Source organism: Diorhabda carinulata, chromosome Y (assembly GCF_026250575.1).
Source record: "Diorhabda carinulata isolate Delta chromosome Y, icDioCari1.1, whole genome shotgun sequence".
Taxonomy (NCBI): domain Eukaryota; kingdom Metazoa; phylum Arthropoda; class Insecta; order Coleoptera; family Chrysomelidae; genus Diorhabda; species Diorhabda carinulata.
Genome location: NC_079473.1, coordinates 9,975,618 through 9,989,117, shown reverse-complemented (window position 1 = coordinate 9,989,117; position 13,500 = coordinate 9,975,618). Strand labels below are relative to the sequence as shown.

General features: G+C 34.1%; 1 protein-coding gene across 1 annotated transcript; it reads left to right on the top strand.

Moving 5' to 3' along the window:
• Positions 1-1,736: 1,736 nt before the first annotated feature.
• On the top strand, positions 1,737-2,738 carry LOC130902913 (uncharacterized). Its single transcript, XM_057815198.1, has one exon. The coding sequence runs from the start codon at positions 1,737-1,739 to the stop codon at positions 2,736-2,738; it is 1,002 nt and encodes a 333-aa protein (XP_057671181.1).
• Positions 2,739-13,500: the final 10,762 nt, after the last annotated feature.

The window sequence follows — 13,500 nt, the reverse complement described above, 5'->3', positions numbered from 1 at the left end:
TTTCCACGTCATTACATCAGTCAAACAAAAATCGCGTTAGCAACAGTGTTTTATTATTTTTTTGATTATATCAAATTAAAAAAAAAAAAGTTGTCTGTTACCCAATCTACTGAGTTTGCTTTTGTCAACTGATACACGAAACAAATTCGTATATCGTGTTTTTTGCAGAGTGTTTAGTTAGTTAGTGTTTGATTAGTTCGTGATTAGTGAAAAAATAATGTATATTTGATATGCCTCCTATAAGACGAAGCAATTTAGGTAGAAGAACCAGAAATGCTACAAACCAAGCCAATTACCGATCTAATCGTACTGCACAAGAACGTGACGACGGAAATGGACGTAAAAGAATTCGGATATCACAAACGCGTGAAGCGCGAGCGCGACATTCAACTAATAATCGCGCAAGTTTGAATCGAGCTGCTTTCAGTTACGATGTGTCAATTGACTACAGTAACTACCAACGTGTTGTTATTGGTTCTATGAACTCGGTTTGCTCACACTGTAAGGCATTAAAATACAAAAACGAAGCCAATGGATTGTGTTGCGCAAATGGTAAAATGAAATTGATACCATTGGATCCACCACCAGAACCATTGTACTCATTGGTTTCAGGAATAGGAACAGATTCTATACACTTTTTGACACATATCCAACAATATAACAATTGCTTTCAAATGACTTCATTTGGGGCAACAAATGTAGTTCGGGAAAATTTTATGCCAACTTTCAAGGTATGTATCATAGCAGTTACTCATAATTATTTTAGCGAACAAAATTTTCTGTCACGAAAGTTAAGATGTGTCACTTATCTTCAATTTCTTAATCATTACGAAATATATCACTTAGTCATCATATTATATGGTGATTCAGTTTCAGTGACACTTTTATTATATTTTATATATTTGATAGATATTAGTTAAAACTAAATATATATTTTTAAGATCAAATATTATTTAAGTTTGGTCACTGACAATCCATTAATTTATACCACACCATAATATTTTTCTTATTTACAGATACAAGGGCAAATATATCACAGAGCAGGTTCACTGTTACCAGTGTCAGATAGCGACAACAAATTCCTGCAAATTTATTTTATGGGCAATTCACCACAAGAAATTGATCTGCGTTGTGCACATAACAATTTAGTAAAGAGGTCTATTATAGAACAATTACAAACTTTATTTCATCAACACAATCAATTGATTATATTGTTTAAAACTGCCCTGGATCTGATGCCATCCGATAATCACAAAATTGTAATCAGAGCTGATAAAACACCTGCAGGCCAACATACAAGACGTTTTAATGCACCAACTATTGATGAAGTTGCTATCGTTGTAGTTGGAGAAAACTTGGAATCCCGTGATATTGTTTTACATCGTCGGAATGATCAATTACAACGTATAAAGGAAACACACCGCTCATATGATGCACTGCAATATCCCATTATATTTTGGCAAGGTGAAGATGGCTACGATTTCTCAACAAAAATGATAAATCCCATTACAGGTAACTAAAATATTAGTTTAGCTATGGCGATAATATTTCAGTCATTATATTATGTATTTTAATTTTATATTTGAATGTTATTGAAACAAAATCTATTTACAAGTTCTGAAACCAACAAAAAAGTCAGTTCAATGAACTATTATTCATCCCGCCTAATGATTCGGGAAAATGAAGATAATCACATATTGAAATGTCGGCGATTATATCACAAATATGTTGTTGACATGTATGTTAAAATTGAAACGGAGAGATTAACATTCATCAGGTTAAATCAAACCAAACTCCGATCTGAAGAGTATATTCACCTTCGAGATGCGATTAATACTGATGGAAATGCACAGAATGTCGGTCGGATGACTATTCTTCCAGCAAAATACATCGGAAGCCCTCGGCATATGCACGAATATGCTCAAGATGCCATGTCGTATGTTCGTCATTATGGTACAGCAGATTTGTTCATCACATTTACATGCAATCCGCAATGGATAGAAATCAAGCAGGAGTTATTCTCTGGGCAATCACCCATTGATCGTCATGATATTACAGCCAGAGTCTTTAGACAAAAGTTGAAATCATTAATGGATTTCATCGTAAAACATAATGTGTTTGGTGAGACACGCTGCTGGATGTATTCTGTGGAGTGGCAGAAACGAGGATTACCACATGCACACATTTTGGTTTGGTTGGTTGAAAAGATAAGGCCAAATGAAGTTGATGCAGTGATATCAGCTGAAATCCCTGATGTACAAGTAGATCCTGGATTACATGAGGTAGTTATCAAACACATGATACATGGTCCCTGTGGAACTCTTAATCAAAATTCACCGTGTACGATGGATGGTAAATGTTCAAAACGATATCCACGGACATTAATATCGGAAACAATTACTGGTAATGACGGTTATCCATTGTATCGTCGCAGATCGACAGCAGACAATGGAAAATCAACAATTGTCAAATTAAATCAACAAGATATTGAAATAGATAATCGTTGGATTGTTCCATATTCACCCATTTTATCAAAGACATTCAAAGCACACATCAACGTTGAATCTTGCCATTCAGTGAAATCAATTAAATACATTTGCAAATATGTAACCAAAGGGAGTGATATGGCTGTGATTGGAATTGGTGCAGAGAATTCCAATGATGAAGTTACCCAATATCAAATGGGCCGCTATGTCAGTAGTAATGAAGCAGTTTGGCGAATATTTTCCTATTCATGAGAGACACCCTTCTGTTGTTCACTTAGCTGTGCATTTAGAAAATGGACAAAGAGTGTATTTTACAACACAGAACGCAGTACAAAGAGCTGCTCAGCCACCATCTACTACATTAACCAGTTTTTTTGAGACATGCCAAAACGATGATTTCGCACAAACATTGCTATATTCTGAAATGCCAAAATATTATACCTGGAATCAATCCTCAAGGAGATTTATACGACGGAAACAAGGAAAACCAGTTCCAGGATATACAGATGTATATTCCACCGATGCGATTGGCCGGATTTATTCAGTACATCCAAGCAATGATGAATGTTTTTATTTACGACTGCTATTAGTCAATGTACGTGGCGCAACATCATTCCAACAGTTACGAACTGTTGATGGTGAATTGTGTGGATCCTACAGAGAAGCCTGTCAACGTTTGCAATTACTTGAAAATGACGCTCATTGGGATCAAACTCTCAATCAATCGTCCAATGCATGACGCTTTTAACCAAGAGTTGCATCGAGAAAGACTGTATGATCTCAACGCTTTGAAAGAATTAATTCAAACAAATCTTCCACTGTTAAATGAACAACAGAAGTATGTATTTGAAACTCTTATGAAAGTAACAAATGATGAAACTGGAGGGATTTACTTCTTAGATGCACCTGGTGGTACAGGAAAAACTTTTTTGATTTCATTAATATTAGCAACAATTCGCTCACAAAATAAAATTGCACTTGCACTCGCTTCGTCGGGAATCGCAGCAACTTTGCTTGAAGGTGGTCGAACAGCCCATTCAGCACTAAAATTGCCATTAAATATGCAAAGCAATAAAACTCCAACCTGTAACGTTTCGAAGAACTCTGCAATGGCAAAGGTTTTGCAGCAATGTAAATTGATTGTTTGGGATGAATGCACGATGGCACATAAAAAATCTTTGGAGGCTTTAGACAGAACCTTAAAAGATCTACAGAGCAATAATAACCGATTTGGTGGTGCAATGATTTTATTAGCAGGAGATTTTCGTCAAACATTGCCAGTGATTCCACGATCAACGCCAGCTGATGAACTCAATGCATGTCTAAAGTCCTCCAATTTGTGGAAACATGTCAAAGTACTTCATTTAAGCAAGAATATGCGTGTCGAGTTGCAAAATGACCAATCTGGAAACATATTCTCTAAACAACTCATTGACATTGGTAATGGCAAATTACCTATAGACATGTTGACTGGCTGCATTAACTTTCCTCAAAGTTTTTGTCAGTTAACTCAATCAAAAGATGAACTTATTCAGAAGGTGTTTCCAGATGTTTCTCAAAATTACAGAAACCATGATTGGTTGAGCGAACGAGCTATACTGGCTGCAAAAAACATAGATGTAAATGAATTAAATTTCAAAATTCAAGAACAAATTACAGGCGAATTGAGGATATATAAATCAGTTGATTCGGCTACTAATCAAGATGATGTAGTCAACTATCCACCGGAATTTTTAAACTCGCTGGATTTGCCAGGATTGCCACCTCACAATCTTCAATTAAAGGTCGGATCGGTGGTTATAATGTTGCGAAATATCAACCAACCGCGTCTTTGCAACGGTACACGGTTAGCGATAAAAAAATTACTAAACAATGTGATAGAAGCAACTATACTCAAAGGAAAGTATAAAGGAGAAGATGTTCTCATACCGCGCATCCCAATGATTCCGACTGATGTGCCATTTGAGTTTAAACGACTACAGTTTCCAGTGCGGCTTGCTTTTGCTATGACTATAAACAAGTCCCAGGGGCAATCATTAAGTGTTTGTGGTATTAATCTAGAAAACCCATGTTTCTCACATGGTCAATTGTATATTGCCTGTTCCCGTGTTGGAAAACCATCAGATTTGTTTATCTATGCGCCAGGTAATCAAACAAAAAACATCGTATACCACAAAGCACTACAATGATAATAATAATAATTATTTATGATTCACATGATTAACAATAAAGCGATTACTTACTTTTAAATCCTTATATATGTTTTATTTAATTATTTTTTATTCACAACGCCCTATCACCAGGGTGACGGTTCTGTTCAGGAGAATTTTTTAAAATACGTAGGCACAAAAACTGCCACATTACAAATCTTTTTGACAGGACGAAGTCTGTCGGGTCAGCTAGTATTTAATAAATACAAATTGCACATGCTCATACATAAAATACATGAATTATAACGTACCTTGCAACCACGTGTTTGTTACATGTTTCGGCAATATCATCTACACCTCTTTCTGCCATAGTTATTGGAAAATATTTTCAGTTCACTTTGGCGGAACACAATGATAAAAATTAAAACTTCACAATAACAATATTAATTATTGACATTTATAATAAAAACAGCAATGACACTGACAAATTAGAAAGTTGCGTATCATAGGGTGCGTACCAAAAACGTAACGAGGTCATTCATCGATAGATTTTACTCCTCACATTTTTCTCATACCGGGCCCCTTATATATGCAAATCGATTCTTAAGGAGTAAACTCCAAAAATATGGAATTTGATCCATTTGGTCGAAAGATAGAAAAAACTACAGGAATAGGTGATTCAACTGTTTTGGGTATTTGTAATAACTGCAAATCATCAATGAATTATTTCTTGAAGGAAATACTAGCTATGATTACTCAGACTGACTTAGAACAACTTCCAAATTCAGTGGTAAGTTCAATAATTACTCATTTTGTACTGGATATTGTGAACAATTTAAAATTTTTGTATCTCTTAGATAAACCCCAACAAATTGGTATTGTGTGTTACATAACCCTAAAGTGGTGAAAACGTTATTTTCGAGTAGGTAACCTCAAATATTTGAGAATCCCAAAGTGAAGTGTCATTGTCGTCCCCGATTTGAACTATACGACGATAAATTGATAAGTTGGTAGTCTAGACCAGTTCCATGCATAAACTAAATATTGCGTTACCATAGCATACCGAACAATAACTTATTAAAAGTGTCAGTGTTAAGTTTTACGTCAAAAACGTAAACCAGAGTTACGCATTGAATTGAAAGGATAAATATGTCCACCGAAATTGTGAAAATCGAAAAATTGTAGTATTGAGCCATCATCAAGTACCTGTATTTAGAAGTGTTAAGAGGTGAGCAGATTTACGAGGTAAGATGATGACCGATCGGGAAGGCCAGCCCTGTGTCAGTCCTCGAAAATATCGATACAGTTTATGACAACAAAACAACAATGAATGGATTGGCGACACTCTGGTTTTCCCAGACCTAAGGAGTTTCGTGACCAAAAATGTGCAGGAAAAGTTCTTGCTCCAGTTTTTTGGGATTGCCATGGAGTAATCATGATTGATTTTTTTAATAAGGGTAGAACAATAACTGGAGATTACTATTCGACATTACTGACAACTCAACTGAAAAAGTTCAATAGGTCGTAAATTTTCTCCCAATGAAGAGGTAATAAAAGGTGTGGAGGTCTGGTTGCGTAATAAAATATTTTGACATTGAAATTTTGTTTGGTTCTATAGTAGGCTAAGAATTTTTCAATACATCCTCGTATCACCACAGAACTGCATAACGCAATAAATAACTAAAGGAATTTCTTGGTTGTCTAGGGTTCTTTTCTGCTTAAAACGCCGGTTAGAAAGAAAATACTGTTATTACAGAATTTATGCCTCGCCGTAGGATGGAGTAGAGCAATAATCTCGATCCTACATTGGGCCATCCTGCTCAGAATCCGCCTCGGATTCGTCTCTTTTATAGCTGACCCATGGATTTATATATTCAGCGCATGTTGTCGTTCGATTGGGTCCCTTGTGATCTCCATTTTAACAACGTCATATCTATCATTTTCTTTAACATTAACAATTTTGTGACGATCTAAAAATTTTCTCTTCAATTTTGGATTAGATGTATATACTTCAAAGGGTGTGGTACTTATGCTTCGCTGATAGGTCGTATTCGAGGCAGTCTGTACTTTGTCAACGTATTTGTACCACTTTCCTGGCTCTACCAAACTGAGTTTGGTTAAGACTGGTATAAGGGTCCTATTTACCCTTTCCACTTGTCCATTACCTCGTGGGACTCCACAAGTTGTTAACGCATGTTTAACATTTTCTTCTCGGCAATATGATTCGAATTTTTCAGAACGGAACGCGGATCCTCTGTCAGATATTATCCTTGACGGGATTCCAAATATTTTACGTTGACAACATATCACTTCGTTCGTCGTGGTTGATTTTAGGATGAAGCATTCCTTCTTTCTTTCGTACAGGACGAGGTGATATATTTTACGCTATTTTTCAAGACAACGTCACTTCTTTCGTCGTGGTTGATTTTTTGGGTAAAGCCACACAAATTTGGAAAAGTCATCAACTACCACAAAAATGTGCTGATAATTTTTTTTTCACTTCATTGGTCCTAATTGGTCGACATAATACGTCTCTAGCTGACCTTCTAGCTTTTGTATAGGATGAAGCATTCATTCTTTCTTTCTTTCCTTTTTATTCCATAATATACAAGGTATACGGGTGATTCCATTATAACTGTGATATTCAATGTCCTGTATTGTTTTTTTGTACTAGTCATTAATTAATAATCAATTAATAAAAATTTTGTGTTAATTGAATAATTCTTAAGATATTTAAACATTATTTTTATACAATATAACTTGCCACTTAAAGAAAACTTATACTACATCACTTGAATGTCAGTACCGTGTCATGTCCATTCCTAGAATTTACCGATAAATTATTAATTTTTTTTGTCGTAACAAATGATTTAAACTAATTACCTTATAAATTCTAATGTTTATGATCAAACTGAGGAAAATTGATGCACTTGTTGTTTAATATCTTAAGTTACCATGTCAGTACCGTGGATAAATGAGTCAGTACCGTGGAACTCAAAATCCGACATTTGTGTCTTGCTCGTGATACTTTGAAGTTGTAGTAAATTCCTCTTAGAGTTTTATTTTTACAGTAAAATAGATGAATAATATGCATAAAAAAGTTAGAAAAGCTAAATTTTAAAATCTTGAAATTTTGAATACAAAAAATCACAGTTAGAACGGAATCACCCATACACTTATTTTTAATCGTTTCTATTTTGTCTTTTAGTCTTGGTATGTAAAGTTCCTTGTTTACTACTCCTTGTGTTTTTTTCTTTCAAAAATTTCCTATCTCGTGGACTTTTATTATTATTTTTCAAGTCTGCATATTCTTTGGAATGGCACTTTTTCTTTTTTATTTCTAGTCCATATTCTGCAGCTGTCTTTAATACAAGTTTTGGTCTTTCTATCCCCTCCTCTTCGTTCGCACTCAAGATGATAACATGTAGTAGTAGGGGAGCCTACGATTCTAATGGGGATTTATTCGAGCGTCATAGAGACCTATTAGGTTGCAAAGCTTAGATGATAAAAAGAAAAAAATGTTATATAATATATACCTTTTCATCGGTGGGGAAAGCGGCTATAGTTTTTTAAATATGTAATGCAAAAAAAATTGGCCATTTTGAAATACTCAAGCGCGTCAGATTAAGATATATGTTGTTCATCTAAAGGGATTCGCCTAATCTCATAAAAAAAAATTTTTTTCAATTTTTTAAATTTTTCTAATGTAAATTTAATTGTTTCACCACAAAACACAAAATACGCACTTTAAAATAATATTACTCATATTAAATCTTTAAAAACTTTAAGTCACATTACTAATATTAAATTAACAAAATAAATCGAAACGTTGGAAACACCTTGATAAATATCACGCCACGAACGAGTCTCTGTGATCATATAGGTATCATCCAGCTGCACGCATTAAACTTAATCGACAATTTTTTATTATTTCGGCTTGCGGAAATCGTCAGATTATATATTTTTCGTTATCCTTGAATTATTTCCTTCAAAATAAAAAAAAATTGGCTACGCTCGAGTTTGTCGAGATGACGTTTTTTTTACAACTTTGCTGCCTTCCCCTTTCTTTACGTCACTCTCAAATTGTCAGATTAGTGGAAAATACACTTTTTAGCATGTAATCAACTCACCCTACCTTAATCTGATGCGCTCGAGAATTTCTAATGATCAATTTTTTTTTACTAATCTGATCGCTTATCCTTCACGGGCGGCCTTATATATGGGGCTCATATTTGGTGGAGGTACTTAACCGGATACAAGGTATCGCCCTATCTACCGCGTTTTAGTAAATCCCGAAATCCCCGCTTGGGCTCCCCTACTATAGTATATAACGTACATTCTAGCAGTCAACTCCCTGAAGACATGAGCGATGAATCGTTGGAAAACTGCTGTACTACTACACATTCCAAATGGACATTTCATAAACTCGTACTGACCAATCGGCGTTACAAAAGAAGTATATTTTGTGCTGCTTGCTTCAACAGGTACATGAAAAAATCCATTTTTCAATTCAAGGGTGCTGAATATCCTTGCTCTCTGTGAGCTGTTTAGGACATCTTCAATAATGGGAAGTGGAAATCTATCGCGTATTATATTTTTATTTAATTTCCGATAATCGCAACAAATTCTGGTTCGGCCATCCTTTTTTCTCACTTGTACAATAGGACTAGCGAAATCCGAACAACTCGGTTTGATTATTCCATCTTTTAACCATTCCTCTATCTGTCTATCTACTTCTTCTTTTTCGGGTGCCGATAGTCTTCTTGGTCGCTCATAAATCGGTTCTTCGCTTTTCAGTACAATTTTCACCACTATATTCATTGTCTTCACTTTGAGTGGTTTGTAGTTTTCTCTTAATTTCTTCACTTCCTCCCTCAAAAACCACGTAGAGCCTAACGAGTTCTCCTCGGTTCGCCGTCATAAGAAAAACAAATGTAAAACTTTTATAATTTTGCGTTTTTGCCAAAACCCAACAAATTGGTATTGTGTGTTACATAACCCTAAAGTGATGAAAACGTTATTTTCGAGTAGATAAACTCAAATATTTGAGATCCCTAAAATCCTTTTCGTAGAAAATATGTATTGTTTTAATTTTTGTTTCCGCTCTAACTCCTTCATTATCTCGAAGTCGAGCAACATTACTAACTAATTGAACCGGGAAATATAAAAAGCTTTTAAATTTTAAAAATCTGTTCCCACTTTCACGAATAAATTCAAGGTATTTTTATTTTGTAAATTAGTTTTTCTTTGTCCTTGCAAAATGAAGTACCCAATAGGTCCCTTGCTTCGGGTAATTCATCAATATTCATGTTTGTTTCCTGTTTTTATTTTTTATTGGAACCTCAATATCAGTGACATTATTAGAACATTTTCCTTATTGGTTATAAGAGAGTCTCACTCTTGGAAGCACTTAAAATTTCAGATGAGTGTAATAATTTAATTTAGGAAAATATAGATGAAGCGGATCTTTCAGACTGATGTAAAATACAGAATATGCAATAAATATGCATATTGATGAGTATGATTTACACAGGCTAAATGCTTTTAAGAGGTTGACAATATCTAATACTAATGAATGAATCACCTCTTCCCAAATAGTAATTACAAAGCTAGATCGATAAGTCTATTACTTTTTGAAACGGCAACACTGCACATGTCAATAAGCAGTGTTGTTAAACTACTATATCTATACACCAAAAAATTGCTAACAATAATTTATTCAAACTGCTTAAGTTATTTAAACAACTTTTTTTATAAACATTGAATATATTGATTAAATCTGAATTAACGATATGTCAAAAAAAACTCGTGTGAAGAACAGCAAGGGCACGGGGGTAAACGTATCAATAGTTTTGGAGCTCAACAAGATTTGAAATTTTTATAAAAAAATTCATATATATATTATATGAAAAAATAATCTAAATACCTTCAATTTCAAACACATATGTAAACATTTTTCATCAAAACAATTAAAAAACACAATTAAGATTATTACTTCATCAAAAGGTTTGTGATAACCTTTTCAGAATGTAAATAAATGATTCTGTTAATGTAAAACGGTCGATTAAACTCAGATTCTTGTCCACATTTCTTAGAAGCATATTTTAAGCATTCTCCAAAGCAACCATGGCATCTTAAATTTGTAAACTAGTGTTTCTGGATGTCGATAGACTTGCGGAACCATATCGAAATGGTATTTTTCATTTATTTCAATCGGTGTCTTATACTGATTCGATGTCGGTAAAATTGCGGATGATCTTTCTCTATTTATATCAGTTTGTGAAAAATTTTGACTGGATGCTGTAGGTCTGACGGATTTAAATCGGATTAATCTTTTTCTTGAAAGCATCCTGTGAGATTTTTCAGTTTGTGGTTTAGTTGTAAGTGGATATAGACATGGAGGGCTAACGTTTTTTTGCAGTGCTCTGACTCCACTGGATATTAGCGGGATTGCGGAAGTATACCGAGACATCTTACGGGGACATATTTTTTTCCTTGGAGGTTTATAGTTATTTTCCTCTTGCGGTATTAAATTGGATTGATGTTCCTCGTTAAAGGTTATCGTTATATTTCCCAATTTGCACAATAGTCTTCCATAGATAATAATCTTGATGTATTTACTCAACCTCTAGTCGGAACTAAATTTATTTATTTCAAAGAAGTTCTGTGTATGTTTTAGGATTTAGCTTTACTTCGTTTGTTTTATATGTATGTTTTAATACAATTTCAATGTTGTTCTATTTTATACTGTTCACTCCTTTATTGTATAAGCAGCTTGAAATTGTTGTCACTATCGACTTAGATTCTCGTTTGGTGGTTATTCCGTAACCCGATGGGAGTGTCCCACATACTTTTTCAAGCTGGATCCGTATTAAGCATATTCGCTTTCGAAAGTAGACCAGCGGAGCAGTGTCATTACCAACCAACCATAGAGGCATGTATAGGATGAACCGATTGAGTATCGGTATAAGAACAGCTCCTTCTGAAATGGATGACGTGATTTCTCAATGTGCCAAGTTGACGAGTGTAAACAGAACTTGAGATTTTTCCTGGAATTTGCACCGGAACAAGAACAAATGTGCTTTGTTCCTAAATCGTGTTCCATTTCTTCGACATATCGTTGAGCATTATAATATACTGAAATGTAAATTTTATTTTTATATTCTTGTTACGATACGTAACAATATTCACCCGTAATTGTGGCGGAGAAAAATGTTGAGATTCTTTGGAATTGGGCATCAAATTGACGGAAAGGACCATAAAAATGATTGGCTCGGCGGATAACGCGTTAATCATGGAGTTACTTATATTTATGACGTTTTAATAAAAATATAATTGAATTTTTTTCAGAAATTTAAGGAAAAGGCATGAAACTATTGAAATTAGGCATAAAAAATGATTTGCATAAAATTAATGGAAAAAAAATGATTTTTTAACAAACTTAATTGAGAAAATTAACAAATTTTTATCAAAAATTAGAACGAAAATTTTTCCTTGCAATCACGACACCATCACTCAAAAGTATCTTTCTGCTATTCTCCTCATATTTCGTCCTCCTTCTCTTCTTCATCCTACTCTACTTATTGCTCCTCTTCTTCTTTGTAGTCTTCCGCCGAAGATTCCGTCTCATCACCCAACTTCACGCGTTTCTTCTGTTAAGCGCCTTCATCCTCACTCGCGTATCTCTGTCGCTTCGCATTTCTCGAAGATTTCGCATATCTATATATGAAGCTGTACTTTGTCGGTCTGTCGAGCAGCTTCATTTCGACGGCTTTTTTAGCCTGTTTAACGGCTACATCCTTCCTGAGATTGAATTTATTGAATTTATCGTCCAGCACAAGGTTATCGTCGATATTTTTCAAGAACCTTCGGCCTTCACCCAAGATCTAGTCACCGCGTCGGAATCGAAAAATGTCACGTGGTAGTGCGTCTGATAATAATATATAATATATAATAATAATCGTTATCGTCAATAGACAGTGTGACTAACTCCATAGATCGATTACCTTGTGTCGTTTCAAGAATTTTATCGAAATATATTACAAAAAAAGTCGATTAATCATCCTGTATATGGCCATCAAAATTTACAAACTTAATATAAAAAATAATATACCTGTATATGAGTTTACAAATTTCCTACTCTCCACTTTCAATTGATAAAAAAAATCGCACTCTATTTAAGGTAACTTGAAATTTATTTCGATTTTCACTCCTAATGAAATATTAGAATAAGTAAAAAAATCACCCTGTATGTAAGGTATCCGGATCATCTTACACCATCATCTTACACCATAGCCGGCCACCATGGATAATACAAATTGACTTCTTTACTCAAAGATGACGGCATTTGAAAACTTTTATAATTTTAATATACGAATAACACTTATTAACCGTCTTATTTTCATTCACTTAAAAAAATATTTCTGACAATTGTTGACTTTTGAAATTCAAACACTTTCAAATGTTTATCTCGTTAACTAATCGAAATCATTAATTGATGATATCTTTACGTATCGGAAATAAAAAAAAAAGAAAAAAACGATTTTTCGCCTTGTACATCACGAAACAAAACCGTTATAGTTACGATGATTTAACTATCTGAAACAAATAAAATGAAAATATGTAGACATATATGTAATACCAACTGTCCATATCGTATAAAGAATATTCTTTATACAATGTTATTACAGTATATGTTAGACAACGTATTATAACCAAAATAATATTTTACAACGTTGCCTACAATAACAGGAATGCTTTGTGCTCACTTCCCATTTCATCACACAGATTAGCAAAAAATCGGGATTGCTTAGGCCATAACACAAGCACCATCAGTCGTCCGTCCAATCCTTTTTGTTTTATTT